The following is a 12,157-nucleotide window of genomic DNA, read 5'->3' as shown; positions in this document are numbered from 1 at the left end:
ATTCCAGTGTTCTTGCCTGGAGAATCCCAGGGACAGGGGAGCCTGGTGGGCTGCCATCTATGGGGTCACACAGAGTTGGACACGACTGAAGTGACTTAGCAGCAGCAGCAGCAGCAGGAAATGGCATCCCACTCCAGTATTCTTGCCTGGAAAATCCCACTCGCAGAAGAGCCTGGCAGGCTACAGTCCATGGGGTCTCAAAGAGTTGGACACGACTGAGCAACTAAGCACTTTGACGATTAAATATATCGGTTGTAACTTACTAGTTTCCCAACCTGCTAATAGGCAGCAGCTCACGGTCTGAAAGACGCTGCTCTGGCCAGTGTTGCTCTCTTCAGAGCATCGGCCCACAGCCTGTCGGCTCGAAGCCCTTGTTGGGACACACGATCTCACCCGGCCTCACCCGCAGGGGTCGGGGCCGGGCTTCTCAGGTGCTCTTTTCACAGCTCACGGTGACGTTCTGTGTGCTGAGGCTAGAGGTGTAGACCGACGCCCAGCCCCTCACTCGGCTTCCTCCGACAACGCATTCCCATCACTCGTCTTACCCGTCAAGCTGCTAGCTCAGCCCTTTTCAAACCCAGCATTCTGCAGCACTCACAGGTCGACTCCGCCTGCTCTAGATCATGGGTTCCTTCATTCACAGACAAAGAAGACACCTGGGGTGATGAGGACTTCACCTTTGGGGCCTACCAGCCCACCGTGGGCTCCTCCGAGGGCCGCCAGTCCCGCCGGCAGTCTGTCAGGTAAGCCTGAGGCAGAGTTGCCTGCTGAGAAAGTGGGGGGCCCCCTCACCCCATCCCACCACCAGGCTTGTTTGGGAGGCACTAGACTCCGTGGACGCCAAAGGAGGGGAGTGGCCAGTGCCCAGCAGTCCAGGCCAAGGGGTCGGGACGGCCCCCCCAGCAGGAGTGGACCCTGGATTCTGCTCCCAGCCTCCTTGGAAGAGTAAGGAAGAGGTGGACTTGACTCAGCTGGAAGCCCTGGGGAACCGGAAACTGCTGTGACGTCAGCTGGTCTGCTTCTCCGTGAGGAACACCCAGACCCGGGGGAGCAAGAGGGAACCTCGGGCAGCAGCTTCTCAGACTCAACTCCCCGGAAGCCCGGCCCTGGGCTCTGCCTTGACCGTCCTGACAGTGGTCTCATCCCAGTTGGCAACAAAATGTTAAGCTAGTGCATAGATTTTTCTGAATTTGGAGATTTTTTTTTTTCTCCCAATATATATTTTAAACTTTATATTTTGAAATAATTTCAAACTGATAGAAGAGTTGTGAGAACAACTCCCTCCTATCCTTTCTCCAGGCTCCATGGTGTTAACGTTATGTCACGTCGGCTTCCTCAGCCTCTCTTTCCATCTCAGCAACCTTGCACACATGTGTGTCAACTCTTCCCTTAAACCTTGGAACCTGCTGCCGCCTGCCAGTTAACTCATAGAGTGAAGTGAAAGTCGCTCAGTTGTATCTGACTCTTTGTGACCGCATGGACTATATAGTCCATGGAATTCTCCATGCCAAAATACTGGAGTGGGTAGCCTTTTCCTTCTCCGGGGGATCTTCCCAAACCAGGGATCAAGCCCAGGTCTCCCACATTGCAGGCGGATTCTTTACCAGCTGAGCCACAAGAGACAATGGCCAAATGCATAAGTGAGTGACAGAATGACTGTTGACGGAAAGCCTAGAAGTGCTTGACCTGGCTGACTTTTCTCTGGGTGTGTGTGCCCGTGGTTGGTTCTGTTTACTGCAGATGGATTTGTCCCTGGTTTTCGTGACTGAATCAAGGTGTTTTGCAGACCTCACTTGGCTCGCCGTGGCTCTGGCTGAGCAGGGCCCCAGGCATCCTGACTTCTTACTGTGGGCCCCCTAGTCCCCCCAGGCAGTGAAGGGAAAGGCCCGTCAGGAGTTCTTGGGAAAGGCTGCTTGGCCTGCCTTAGACTCCCCTCTTCTCTGTCTTGAAGTAGGTTCTTAGATGGCGGCACAGACCCCAAGGGAGAAGCTGGCTCCAGGCAGAGCACCCCCGCAGCCTCCAGCCCTACCCCGCCCAGGAGGGGAGGCGCCGACTGGCTGGGTCTCAAGGACGATGGCTCGGACCTGCTCCCCAACTCCCCAGGCCGGGAGGCTCGAAGGGGTCCCCCTCCTGTGAGCCAGCATTCCGTCCCCGTCAGCCACCCTGCCCCGGCTGGGCTGCCCTCCTCCTTGGGGGCAAAAGCACCTGCCGAGGGTACCGGCCCTCCTGCCAGAGGCAGCCAGGCTGCGGAACCAGGAGCATCTGAGGAGGAGGCAGACGAGGACTGGCTGAGCCACGCCCTGTCCCGGAAGAAGGCCCAAGGTCTGGCCAGAGCGGAGCGCACCGCGACCTCTGAGGGCCAGCACTTGGCGGGGGCAGCCGGCCAGCCACGTTCCTGCAGGTAGGGCTCAGGCCGCCGTCTCTCCGGAGGGAGGACTCAGCGCCTCCGTCAGCAGCGCCCCCATTGTGCTGACTGTGGGCAGAGTGCAGTCTCTCAGCCGTGCTTCTCCCCATCTCTGGGCATGGGGAGAGCGTCTGGCTCCCCACCTTTGGGAGCTGGGGGGCTGCTGATGCTCACACCCTGCTGCCGTGGGGCCAGGCGCTGGCCTGGTTGGGCAGGAGACCCAGGGTGCCCTCATGTGGCTCACACAGCCTTCCTGGTGCCTCCGAGCAGGGCTCTGTCCACAGCGCCCTTGGGCTGGCGGGAAACCCTGTGTCCAGTGGCTCTGCTGACCAAACTAAAGCAGGTGACACGTGTGGGGGATCACTTGTGCTCTTGAGGAGTGTTCGAGAAGACAGTGGCTGCCAGGGGGCTCCTGGGGGAGGCTCTGGAATGTGAGGGAGGACAGGGAGCAGCCCCAGAGTGGGCTGGGACCATCCAGAGGAAGCTCTGCAGCCAGAGCAAAGGGGAGGCGAGGTGGGCAGTTGTGTGACAGGATGGGCATGTCACCCCACCCTGGGGTTGAGTAAGCAAGGAGGGCAGTCTGGACCTGGACCTGAAACCCAAGGGAAGGGAAAGCTTCCTCACTGGCCCCGAGAGCCAAGAACGGACAGGGAAGAGCGGACAGAGACGAGAGGAACCACGGGGCACTGGAGCCGGTGGGCGAGTGGGCAGGGCCTCAGTGGATGCTGCAGGCATGGCATGGACCAGAGCATGGCCATGGTGCCCGTGCAGGGCCACAGCTGCTCCTTAGACGTTACCAGGTGGTTGCCCCTGGGATGGCTGCAGAAGGCCAGGGGCTCAGACCGTGAGGAGGATTCCCAAGACGGGATGGTGGCAACAGGAGGAAGGTGGAGGGGGTCGGGAAGAGGGGCGGCCTTGCAGCTTCCCTCCTGGGCTTTGTCCCAGCCCGCCCTCGTCCAGCCTAACCCACACCTTCTCCTGCCTTCATACTGACAATTGCTTTCTCAGTCAGCCTGCTGCCAGCACCCAAGGGCTCGAGCCAGCAGCTGCTGGGGAGGTCCCAGGAATAGCAGCACAAGGGCCATGGTCCCCACCTGCCACCTCTGGGTACGTCCAGTCCGAGGCGGGGCTGCAGGCGGGTGAGGCGCAGGGGGCCAGCCCGAGCCCCCGTCCCTAGAACAGTGGGCGGTTGTGCTGGGCTCCATGTGGTCAGTGTGGTGTATGGGATCCAAGACCATGCACGAGACCCACTGAGTCAGGGGACCTGAAGCCAGATCCCTGTCCCCTTTTCCAGCTGAGACCCCACTCTTAGTAAGCTACCAGCCTTCAGGCCTTTCCAGTCTATGACTTGACCCTGGCCTTCGCCTTTCCTGCCAGACCAGCCCTCCCCTCCTCCCTGTATCCTTCACAGCAGGCTGCTCACCTTGCCACCCCCGCCCCATGTCCACAGGTCCCCCGTGACTTGGAACAAGGCCGCCTTGGCCCTCCATGCAGGTGACCCAAAAAGGGGAAGAGCCCCTGGAGACCACTCTGGCACAGGTGTGTGTTCTGCTTTGTTTGGGAGGTTAACTCTGGGTGGAGAGGCACTGAGAGCTTCCTTCGGAGGTCCCTGCAGGCAGACGTGAAGCCAGGCTCTCCCGAGCACACGCCTAGACCTCTGGCCTCCCTGCGCCTCCTCATTTCTGTGCTCTTGATTTTTCAGAGCCTGCAGTTGTTTTCCCGAATTCCCAGGAACCCTCAGGGCCTTCTGTGCCTGTTCAGGTAGGGAGGGTGAACAAACAGGCGGGCCCATGGGGCAGTTCTCCTGTGCTCAGAGGCAGCACCTGCCAAACTGCCAGGAGGAGCTCGTTGTCCTCTCAGCCGGCTCCCCTGTCTCCCCACCAGCACTCGCCTGCCTCTCCCGGACAGGGTTGGGTGCTCACTTGCCGGTACCAGTGGAGAACTGAGGTGGCCCCCAGGCAGAGGCAGCTGAGAATGCTTCACTCAGAGTGCAGGGCTCAGCTGTCCTGCTGCTCCATCCAGAAAACCTCCTCCACTGCCGTCCTCCCACCGCCCACACTGCCCAGGTGCAATAGCACCTGTGACCCCCAGGCCTGAGCAGGCCTGGCCCCACAGGAGCACCTGTGGAGTGCTTCCCGGGAACCCGGAAGCGCCTCTGCGATGGTGGGTGGGTAGTGGGCAGCCTGCAGGACCCAGAGCATCACTCTGCATTGGAACTTCAGGCCTGACAGCAGGGCCAGGGTCACCACCTTCTGTTGTAGCTGGAACTCTGCGGGGACCCGCTGTTTATGTGGAACCCCTGCTGGGAGGATGTTGTTCTGAGGGCATGGGGGAGACTCATTTTCCCCAACCTGACCTGAGAGGGGAGGACGGGGACCATATGACCCTCCAGGTCTCATCCTTGGCCTCTGGGTGTCATGACCCTGTCCCTGTCTCCAGCCACAGGTCAGGCGCAGAGCCTGGCAGGTCAGAGGTGAGCTCTGCTGGGGTCCTGTCCCCTACCTGATGGGGCACGTCTCTCCCCCTCTCCTCCAGTCCCTGGCCCGGAGCCTGCTGCCCGGCTCCGAGTACCAGCAGCAGCTCCTGGCGGCACAGGCTGAGCTTCAGAGTGGCACCGCTGAGCTCCAGGCCACCCTCCTGCAGAGTCAGGCCCGGCTGGCAGAGCTCGAGGCCCAGGTGAGGGGCAGAGGGGCAGTGGCTTCCAGGGCAGGGCTAGTGGGACGGCTTCCCCAGGCAGCCTGAGGGACTCTCCACTCCATCCCCTCCCTCCATGCCATGGCCCAGGTGCGGAAGCTGGAACTGGAGCGGACCCAGCACAAGCTGCTGCTGGAGAGTTTGCAGCAGCGGCACCAGGCAGACCTGGAGCTCATCGAGTGTGCTCACAGGTACCCGGCTCCTCCAGCCCGGGCTGCCCCTGGCTCAGGGCCAGCCCCAGCTCGGGTGCCCTAGGGCCCTCTGGCCTCCCCTTCTGAGCCTCACGGTTGGGTGTTCTGTTGGCAGGAGCCGAGTCAAGGTGCTAGAAACATTGTACCAGCAACGGGAAGAGCGGCTGCGGAGAGAGAACGAGGAGCTGTCTGCCCAGTATCTGTCACACTGCCAGGAGGCCGAGCAGGCCCGCGCTGAACTCACGGCCCAGCACCAGCGGCGCTTGGCGGCCGCCACACAGGAGAAAGACCAGGAGATGGAGCGGCTCCGGGAGCTGCAGCGGTGAGGAGGTGCCGGGGGCCGGCTTCAGGGCTCCCAGAGGAAGCCAATTGCCCTGAGACCCCAAGCCGTGGGCTCAGCAGCCTCTGTACCAAGGCTTGACCGCTTGCTTTCAGATGAGGACTAAGAACTGAGGCCCACCTCCCTGACCCATCTCACGTACCCTCCCACCCCTGGTGGGGATGCCCCCCACTCCTTCAGAGTAGCGAGGGCATCCCGGCAGGGCCCAAGGTCACTGGCTATTCAAGCAGGGCCTGGCAGCAGCAAGCAACCCAAGCACTAATTAAGCACAGGTGAACCAACCCATCAGCCGGACCACTCGAAGCTAGTGACTGCATCAGCCCTGGAAAAGGTTGTGCCTGGCCTGTGGATCTGATTGCCTTTCCAAAGGAGAGCAGAACTAAAGAAAAGGCACATGAGGGGGTCGGCCAAGGTGGGCTGAGTCGGCCTTTCCCCATGGCTCAGATTGGCTAGACACGAAAGGCTTGTCGGGCCCCCGTCAGGTGTCCTTGGCTGAATAACAAGGAATCTTCCCCCAGAGAGAGGATGTGGCATCGAGGCAGCAAGACAGATAAGAAGACGTAGGAGCCAGGGAAACGGAGGCAGTGCCTGGTGCCGGGGAGGAGAGGCCACAGAGCATGGACCGTCCAGAGCAGCCCCCTCCCGGACGGAGCCACCCAGGGTGTTCACTGCGCTGCCCTCCCCCCGACCCCATCCCCTAGGGCCTCCATCCTGGAGATGCGCAAGGACCACGAGGAGCAGTTGCAGCGGCTGAAGCTGCTGAAGGACCGGGAGATCGACGCCGTGACCAGCGCCACCTCCCACACACGGTAGGCTCGCCATCAGGCTCTGCTCCCCCAGCAGGACGGGGCTGGAGGACCAGGCCTTCATGACCCAAGCCCCGCCCCCTGCACCCCAGGTCCCTGAACGGCATCATCGAGCAGATGGAGACGTTCTCCAGCAGCCTGCACGAGCTGTCCTCCCGCCTGGAGGCCTCACACCTCAGCACCTCCCAGGAGTGGGAGCTGGGGATCCGGCAGCAGGACAAGCAGCTCCAAGGTACTGGGGCCCCGGGCTCCTCCGTCCTGTCCCTGCCGACGGGAAGGCAGGTGGGTGGGCAGTGAGCACCCTGTGGGCCACCTCCAGCGCTGCAGGAGAGGCTGAGCCAGCAGCAGCGGGACATGGAGGAAGAGCGGAGTCGGCTCCAGGAGGTCATCGGGAAAATGGAGGCACGCCTGGGCGAGCAGAGCCGGCTGCTGGAGCAGGTAGGGCCCATCCTCCTGCCCCTGCTTCGGGGCCTGTCTACCCGGCACTGGGCAGCTGTACTCTGCCCTGGCCTCCTCCGTGCTTTTCTTTGTCTCTTCTGCCCCTTCCTGCCTTTGCAGGGACTCCCACCTCCCCAGCCTCCAGAAGTGCCCCCAGCCCACCCCGTCCAGCCCCTACCTGCTCATCACTGATGCCATCACTGATGTGCCTTTGGGAGAAATGCTCTTGTCTCCTGAGCTGTCTTTAAACTTCCTTCATCTCTTGCATCTATAAGAGCAGGCTTTGTGCTTTTAAAAAATCATGCCCTTTTGTGCTTGTTTCAGCAGCACATGTGCTAAAATTGGAATGACATAGACAAGATTAGCATGGCCCAGTGCAAGGACAGGCAAATTGGATATAATCTAATAAGTGGTGAAAACAATTGGCTGCACTTGTGGGAAAAAAACAACTCCCATTGACCCCTACCAAACCAAAAAGCAATTCCTGAGAGAATTGATACAGTAAATATTTGATGAATTCAGAAATAGTAATAACCTTTTCTTTTTTTGTACAAAGTTCTAAGATGATACGTTTCATTGAAAAAATTAAAATAACTGGCAACAGTAAAGAAAAATTATCCAGTAGCCCGAGGTAGCCACTGATGACATCACAGATACCCTATAGACCTGTCAGTATGTGGACACAGATGTTTTTATATCCTGAACCATGTTTATTCAGCCCTGTCAGCGCTTGACTCAGTGCCTGCCTCAAACCAGTCCCCAGGCTCCTTCCCATTTTTACTGCTCAGGAAAGGCGGTGTTTGTGGCATAGCGTGGGAAAAGCCAGATGAGGGTGGTTTGCCCAGCTCCCCGAGGAGCATTCAGGCCTGTCTTGGGAGCTGGTGGAGCCTCCAGGGGCTGGAGCGCTCAGCCCTGACCCTGCCGGGCCTGCAGGAACGCTGGCGGGTGCATGCTGAGCAGTCCAAGGCCGAGGCGGCACAGCGCGCTCTGGAGGAGCAGAGGAAGGTCATGGTCCAGCAGATAGCCATGGAGCGGGAGGAGCTGGAGAGGGCCAAGGTGAGTCCAGATGCACCACGTTTGGCTGCGTCCCTGCCATCAGGCCCAGGGATGCTCACCGGGGCCCTCGCCCCCTCGCCCCAGAGTGCCTTGCTGGAGGAGCAGAAGTCTGTCATGCACAAGTGCGGGGAGGAGCGGCGGCGCCTGTCGGCCGAGTGGGCCGAGTTCTTCGCCCAACAGAAGCTGAGTAAGGAGCGGGCCGAGCGCGAGGCGGAGCGGGCGCTGCAGGTGGACACCCAGCGGGAGGGCACACTCATCAGCCTGGCCAAGGTAGGACCCAGAGCCTCCCAGACGGTGGGAACCCCGCATAGCCCTGCCTCTCTCCCCACCCTGGCCCTCACAGTCTGATCCTCCTCAGGATGGTCAGCTTCAGAAAGCACGCAGCGGTAATGAGTCACCACTGCAGAATTGAAACAACCACAATCATCATAGTAACAACTTGCTTTTACTGCTTCTTTATACTCATTTGCTCTTTTAATCCTCATCACGTTCCCATGACTTAGATATTCTAGAAATGAAGAAATGGATTCAGAGAAATTGAGCCTGGGGTTTGGCCCCAGGTCTCCCGCCACCTCCTCCCAGAGTCAGGGTGGAGTTCAGCCCCAGCAATGAGGCAGGGTGACCTGTGGGTCCCCAGAGCCCAGTTCAACTCCAGGAAGGAGAATGCAGCCAGGCTTTGCCATCTCCAGGAGCAGGCAGAGCTGAAGATCAGGGCCAGTGAGCTCCGGGCCAAAGAGGACCAGCTGGCAGCCGAGAGGGAGGCCCTCGAGCGGGAGCGGCAGGAGCTGCGTCTAGAGAAGGAGAGGGTCAGTGCCGCTGCCCAACGCATCAGGCTGCGTGCGGAGGAGGTGGAGAACATGAGCCAGGTGCCACGGTGCAGCCGGGGGGTGGGGGGCGGCATGCTGACCTCTGCCAGCCCAGCTGACCCAGCCGGGCTCCCCACAGGTGGCCTCGAAGAAGTACGAGGATGGGGAGCGGGCCCTGCGTGACGCCCGGCAGCTGCAGTCGGAGCAGCAGGCCCGGCTGCAGCTGGTGCAGGAGCAGCAAGAGCGGCTGCGGCAGCAGGAGCACCACATGCACCAGGCAAGGCGCCTCCCAGAGGCTCTGCCCCCAGCACCCCTCCCCAGGACCCCTCCCCCACCTTCTGCCCTCACTGCGGTGTCCTCCTCTCTGGGCCCGGGACAGGAGCATCTGAGTCTGGCCCAGCAGCGGCTGCAGCTGGATCGTGTCCGACAGGACCTGCCCTCCAGCCCAGTGGGGCTGCTCTCCAGGGCCCAGGATCCCGCAGCCTCCAGCCTGAGTGGTAAGTAACTCCGGGAGGAGGGGACATCGGCTCAGCCCGCCCACTGGGCAAAGCATGCCAGCCACATCCTGCCCAGCCTCCTGTGTGCTCAATATAGGAGGCAGCTGAGTTTGTTTTTTTAAAACCTAAGTTAGTTATTTTTATTTCATTTTTTTTTTTTTTTAATTTTGGCTCTGGTGGGTCTTTGTGACAGCACACAGGCTTAGTTGACCCGTGGTATGTGGGATCGTCCTGGACCAGGGATGGAGCCCATGTCCCCCGAATTGGAAGGCAGATTCTTGACCACTGGACCACCAGGGAAGTCCGCAGCTTAAAGTCATCTTGTTATTTCTTTTTTTATGCTAGTAATGCATGTTATAGAAAAATAGGTCAAAAATAGAAGAAGCGAAACTAGTTTTTAAAATATTTCCCTCAGGACTTCCCTGGCAGCCCAGTGTCCAAGACTCCAAGCTCCCAGTGCAGGGGGCCGGGGTTGAAACCATGGTCAGGGAGCTAGATCCCATGTTCTACAAATAAGACTCAGCACAGCCAAATAAGTTTTAAAATGGACCATGCTTATATTAAAAAAAAATACCTTCAACCCACTCTCTAGAACCACTTTATAAACATTTTGGTGCATAATATTCTAGACTGTTGTGTATATGTTTTTAAAAACAAAATTGAGTTCTTGAGGCGCTAGCCCATACCCCTTTTGCCTGGTAAAGAAATAAAGTTACTCTTTCTCCTCCATTAAAAAAAAAGAGAGAGATTGCATCATAGATTGTTTTGTACCTTTATTTTTTCCATTCAGAAATATTCAGATGGAACATATTTCATGTCAGTAATTACACATTTAACTCTTAATCCACATAATTTTCATTATGAGTTGTCCTATATTTTTACTAATTTCCTACTGATTTTTGTTGTTGTTGTTAAGGTAACTAGTACTTCAGTGGCAATCTTTGTATAATACATACATCTCTCCCCGATTATTTCCCTCAAATAAACTTTCAGAATTGGACTTAGCAGCTGAGATCCCATGAGCATTTTCCGAGGCTTTTGAAAGCTGGATGTGCCCGGAAGGTCGGTCAGGTCGCACCCACCCGCAGTGGTGAGAAGGCCCCAGGATCCAGCTGTGGCTGTCCTGGTCTCCCGCCACGCTGCCCTCTGATCCCGCCCTCCTCTGCCTTTCAGCCACGGTGGCACCTGCCCCCGCCGTTCCTCGGTGCAGCCAACCGCCGGTCAGCCTGGGTCCCTCACACCTCTACGCCAAGCTGGTGCTGCTGAAACACACAGCTGAGCAGGTAAGCGTCCTGGAGCAGAGGCCACCCAGGCCCACCCGCTGCCCTTGGACTCAGGGCTCCTCGTGTTCACAGTGGGGACAAGAAGCTCAGGCAGAGGAGGGAGAGCACAGCCTGGCCCCGGGGAGGGCCGAGCCCACCCCACTCCCGGCGGAGAGCAGCACGGCAGGTAAAGGCCAGGCCTCGCAGACGCTCGCGGTGTCACTGAGGGAGCCTTTCCTACCCGCCAGGCTCTGCGCTGAGCCTTGTGAGCCTCCCCTCGCACAGCCCTCCCTGGCAGGTACTGTAATTTTCTCCAGTCTGCAGACAGGCCGAGCGGGCCCATGTCATGTGCTGACACATGGCCTCCCCCGGAGGGAGAGCTGGTGCGTTCCCTGCCCTACCCCCTCGGATCCAGAGCCAGGCAGAGCCAGGACGTCAGCCGGGAGAGGACTGATCGATCCGCTGACCCCCAGGGTCCCCTCACGCCCAGTCCAGCAATCCACATCCCTGTCCACAGAAGCGGGTGCAGGAGGGAGCCGGAGGGCGATTGCTCACCCAGCTCTGCCTTTCAGGACCGCGACTTTCTGGAGAATGAACAGTTCTTCCTGGAGACCCTGAAGAAAGCCTCCTACAACATGGCGTCCCACTCAGCCTGAAGGCTCAGCTGCCTCCTCACCAGAGGCTTCAGACCCTGCAACAGACCCTTTGGCCGCCAGCTCATAGCAGGGGCGCCTGGGAGAGCCCCTCAATGCCCAGGGCCTAATTACAGCTCTTCCTGTGGACAGGGTGCCGGCGGGTTCTTTGCGAGCCCTCCAGCCCATGGCTGAGGCAGGTGGGTGCGCCCAGGCCTCTCAGACACCCCAGGAGGCAGCAGCCTCTGGGGAGATGCCGTCCTGAGGGCAGGCAGCCCCACAACACTGTCAGCGGCAGCTGTGGATCTGCTATCCACAGACTTCTACCTCAGGACCCAGGGTCTGACTGGGCTCTGTGGGCCCCTCAGCCCATGGATGGTTTTAGAATCTTTTCATCTGGGCCTCTCCTGAGGCCGGGGGCTTCTCTACCCCCTTGCCACAAGGAATGGCCGACAGAGAGCATGGGGTCTCCCCGCTTTGGGGATGTAGAGTCAGGCCACACATGTTACAGGGCCTCCTGGCCTCCTGGCTGACGAGGTGGGGATGCTGCAGGGACAAGGAGGGCGCCGTGCCTGGTGCTTTTACCTCGAGTTCTGACGTGCTCTTGGGGCTCAGCCAGCCCGTCCTGCTCTCAGGCTGGCACACAAAACCTGCGTCTCGTTCCCAGCTGCCAGAGCAGCCAGCTCACTGGCACAGACCCTGGGCTCATCGGCTTCTTCTGATACACTCCCCAGAGGGTGACGGGGTGCGGGGAAGGATGGAAGGCTTTTCTCCGTGCTGTTCACTGGCCGCAGAAGCCCAGCGGTGGGAATGAAGATGACAGAGCAAGCCCCTGTCTGGGAGTATACAGAGCGCTGGGGAACGGAAGGGGCCGCACCCTGGCTGCTGCCCGAGGTGGGGGGCTTTGCCCTTCTCCATGTACAGACAGTGGGCCAAGGCCTTCTAGAGGGGCACCAGGAGAGGGCTGAGGGGGTTGGTAGTTGTCTGCTGCAGACCCAAGGACTCAACTAATAAAATCGCAGTTATCAGAA

General features: G+C 59.3%; 1 protein-coding gene and 1 non-coding gene across 32 annotated transcripts in view; both read left to right on the top strand.

Annotated features, from left to right (window-relative positions):
* Positions 1–12,157, top strand: part of FBF1 (Fas binding factor 1) — a 21,327-nt gene extending 9,170 nt beyond the window's left edge. For 14 of the 31 annotated variants that reach the window (XM_086356199.1, XM_086356196.1, XM_086356191.1 and 11 more), the window contains 19 exons: positions 644–743; positions 1,952–2,401; positions 3,413–3,511; positions 3,855–3,943; positions 4,107–4,165; positions 4,940–5,080; positions 5,189–5,289; positions 5,405–5,611; positions 6,331–6,438; positions 6,528–6,667; positions 6,755–6,873; positions 7,807–7,929; positions 8,014–8,199; positions 8,619–8,795; positions 8,875–9,012; positions 9,115–9,232; positions 10,406–10,515; positions 10,588–10,681; positions 11,067–12,157. In XM_086356199.1, the coding sequence (XP_086212325.1) occupies positions 644–743; positions 1,952–2,401; positions 3,413–3,511; positions 3,855–3,943; positions 4,107–4,165; positions 4,940–5,080; positions 5,189–5,289; positions 5,405–5,611; positions 6,331–6,438; positions 6,528–6,667; positions 6,755–6,873; positions 7,807–7,929; positions 8,014–8,199; positions 8,619–8,795; positions 8,875–9,012; positions 9,115–9,232; positions 10,406–10,515; positions 10,588–10,681; positions 11,067–11,089 (2,582 nt within the window). In that variant the 3' untranslated portion in view covers positions 11,090–12,157. Of the gene's footprint in view, positions 1–643; positions 744–1,299; positions 1,641–1,951; positions 2,402–3,412; positions 3,512–3,854; positions 3,944–4,106; positions 4,166–4,939; positions 5,081–5,188; positions 5,290–5,404; positions 5,612–6,330; positions 6,439–6,527; positions 6,668–6,754; positions 6,874–7,806; positions 7,930–8,013; positions 8,200–8,618; positions 8,796–8,874; positions 9,013–9,114; positions 9,233–10,405; positions 10,516–10,587; positions 10,682–11,066 lie in introns of those variants that run through there. The other 17 variants (XM_086356200.1, XM_086356193.1, XM_086356188.1 and 14 more) reach the window with 5 other exon arrangements.
* Positions 7,185–7,287, top strand: LOC147351099 (U6 spliceosomal RNA). Its single transcript, XR_015148540.1, has one exon. It is a non-coding gene; the product is annotated as a U6 spliceosomal RNA (small nuclear RNA).

The sequence above is a fragment of the Bos grunniens genome, chromosome 19, assembly GCF_055505025.1.
Source record: "Bos grunniens cultivar Pamir isolate PY7600 chromosome 19, Bosgru_T2T1.0, whole genome shotgun sequence".
NCBI classification, from domain to species: Eukaryota; Metazoa; Chordata; class Mammalia; order Artiodactyla; family Bovidae; genus Bos; species Bos grunniens.
Note: the sequence above shows the minus strand (reverse complement) of the source record. Positions and strands in the feature narration are given on the sequence as shown.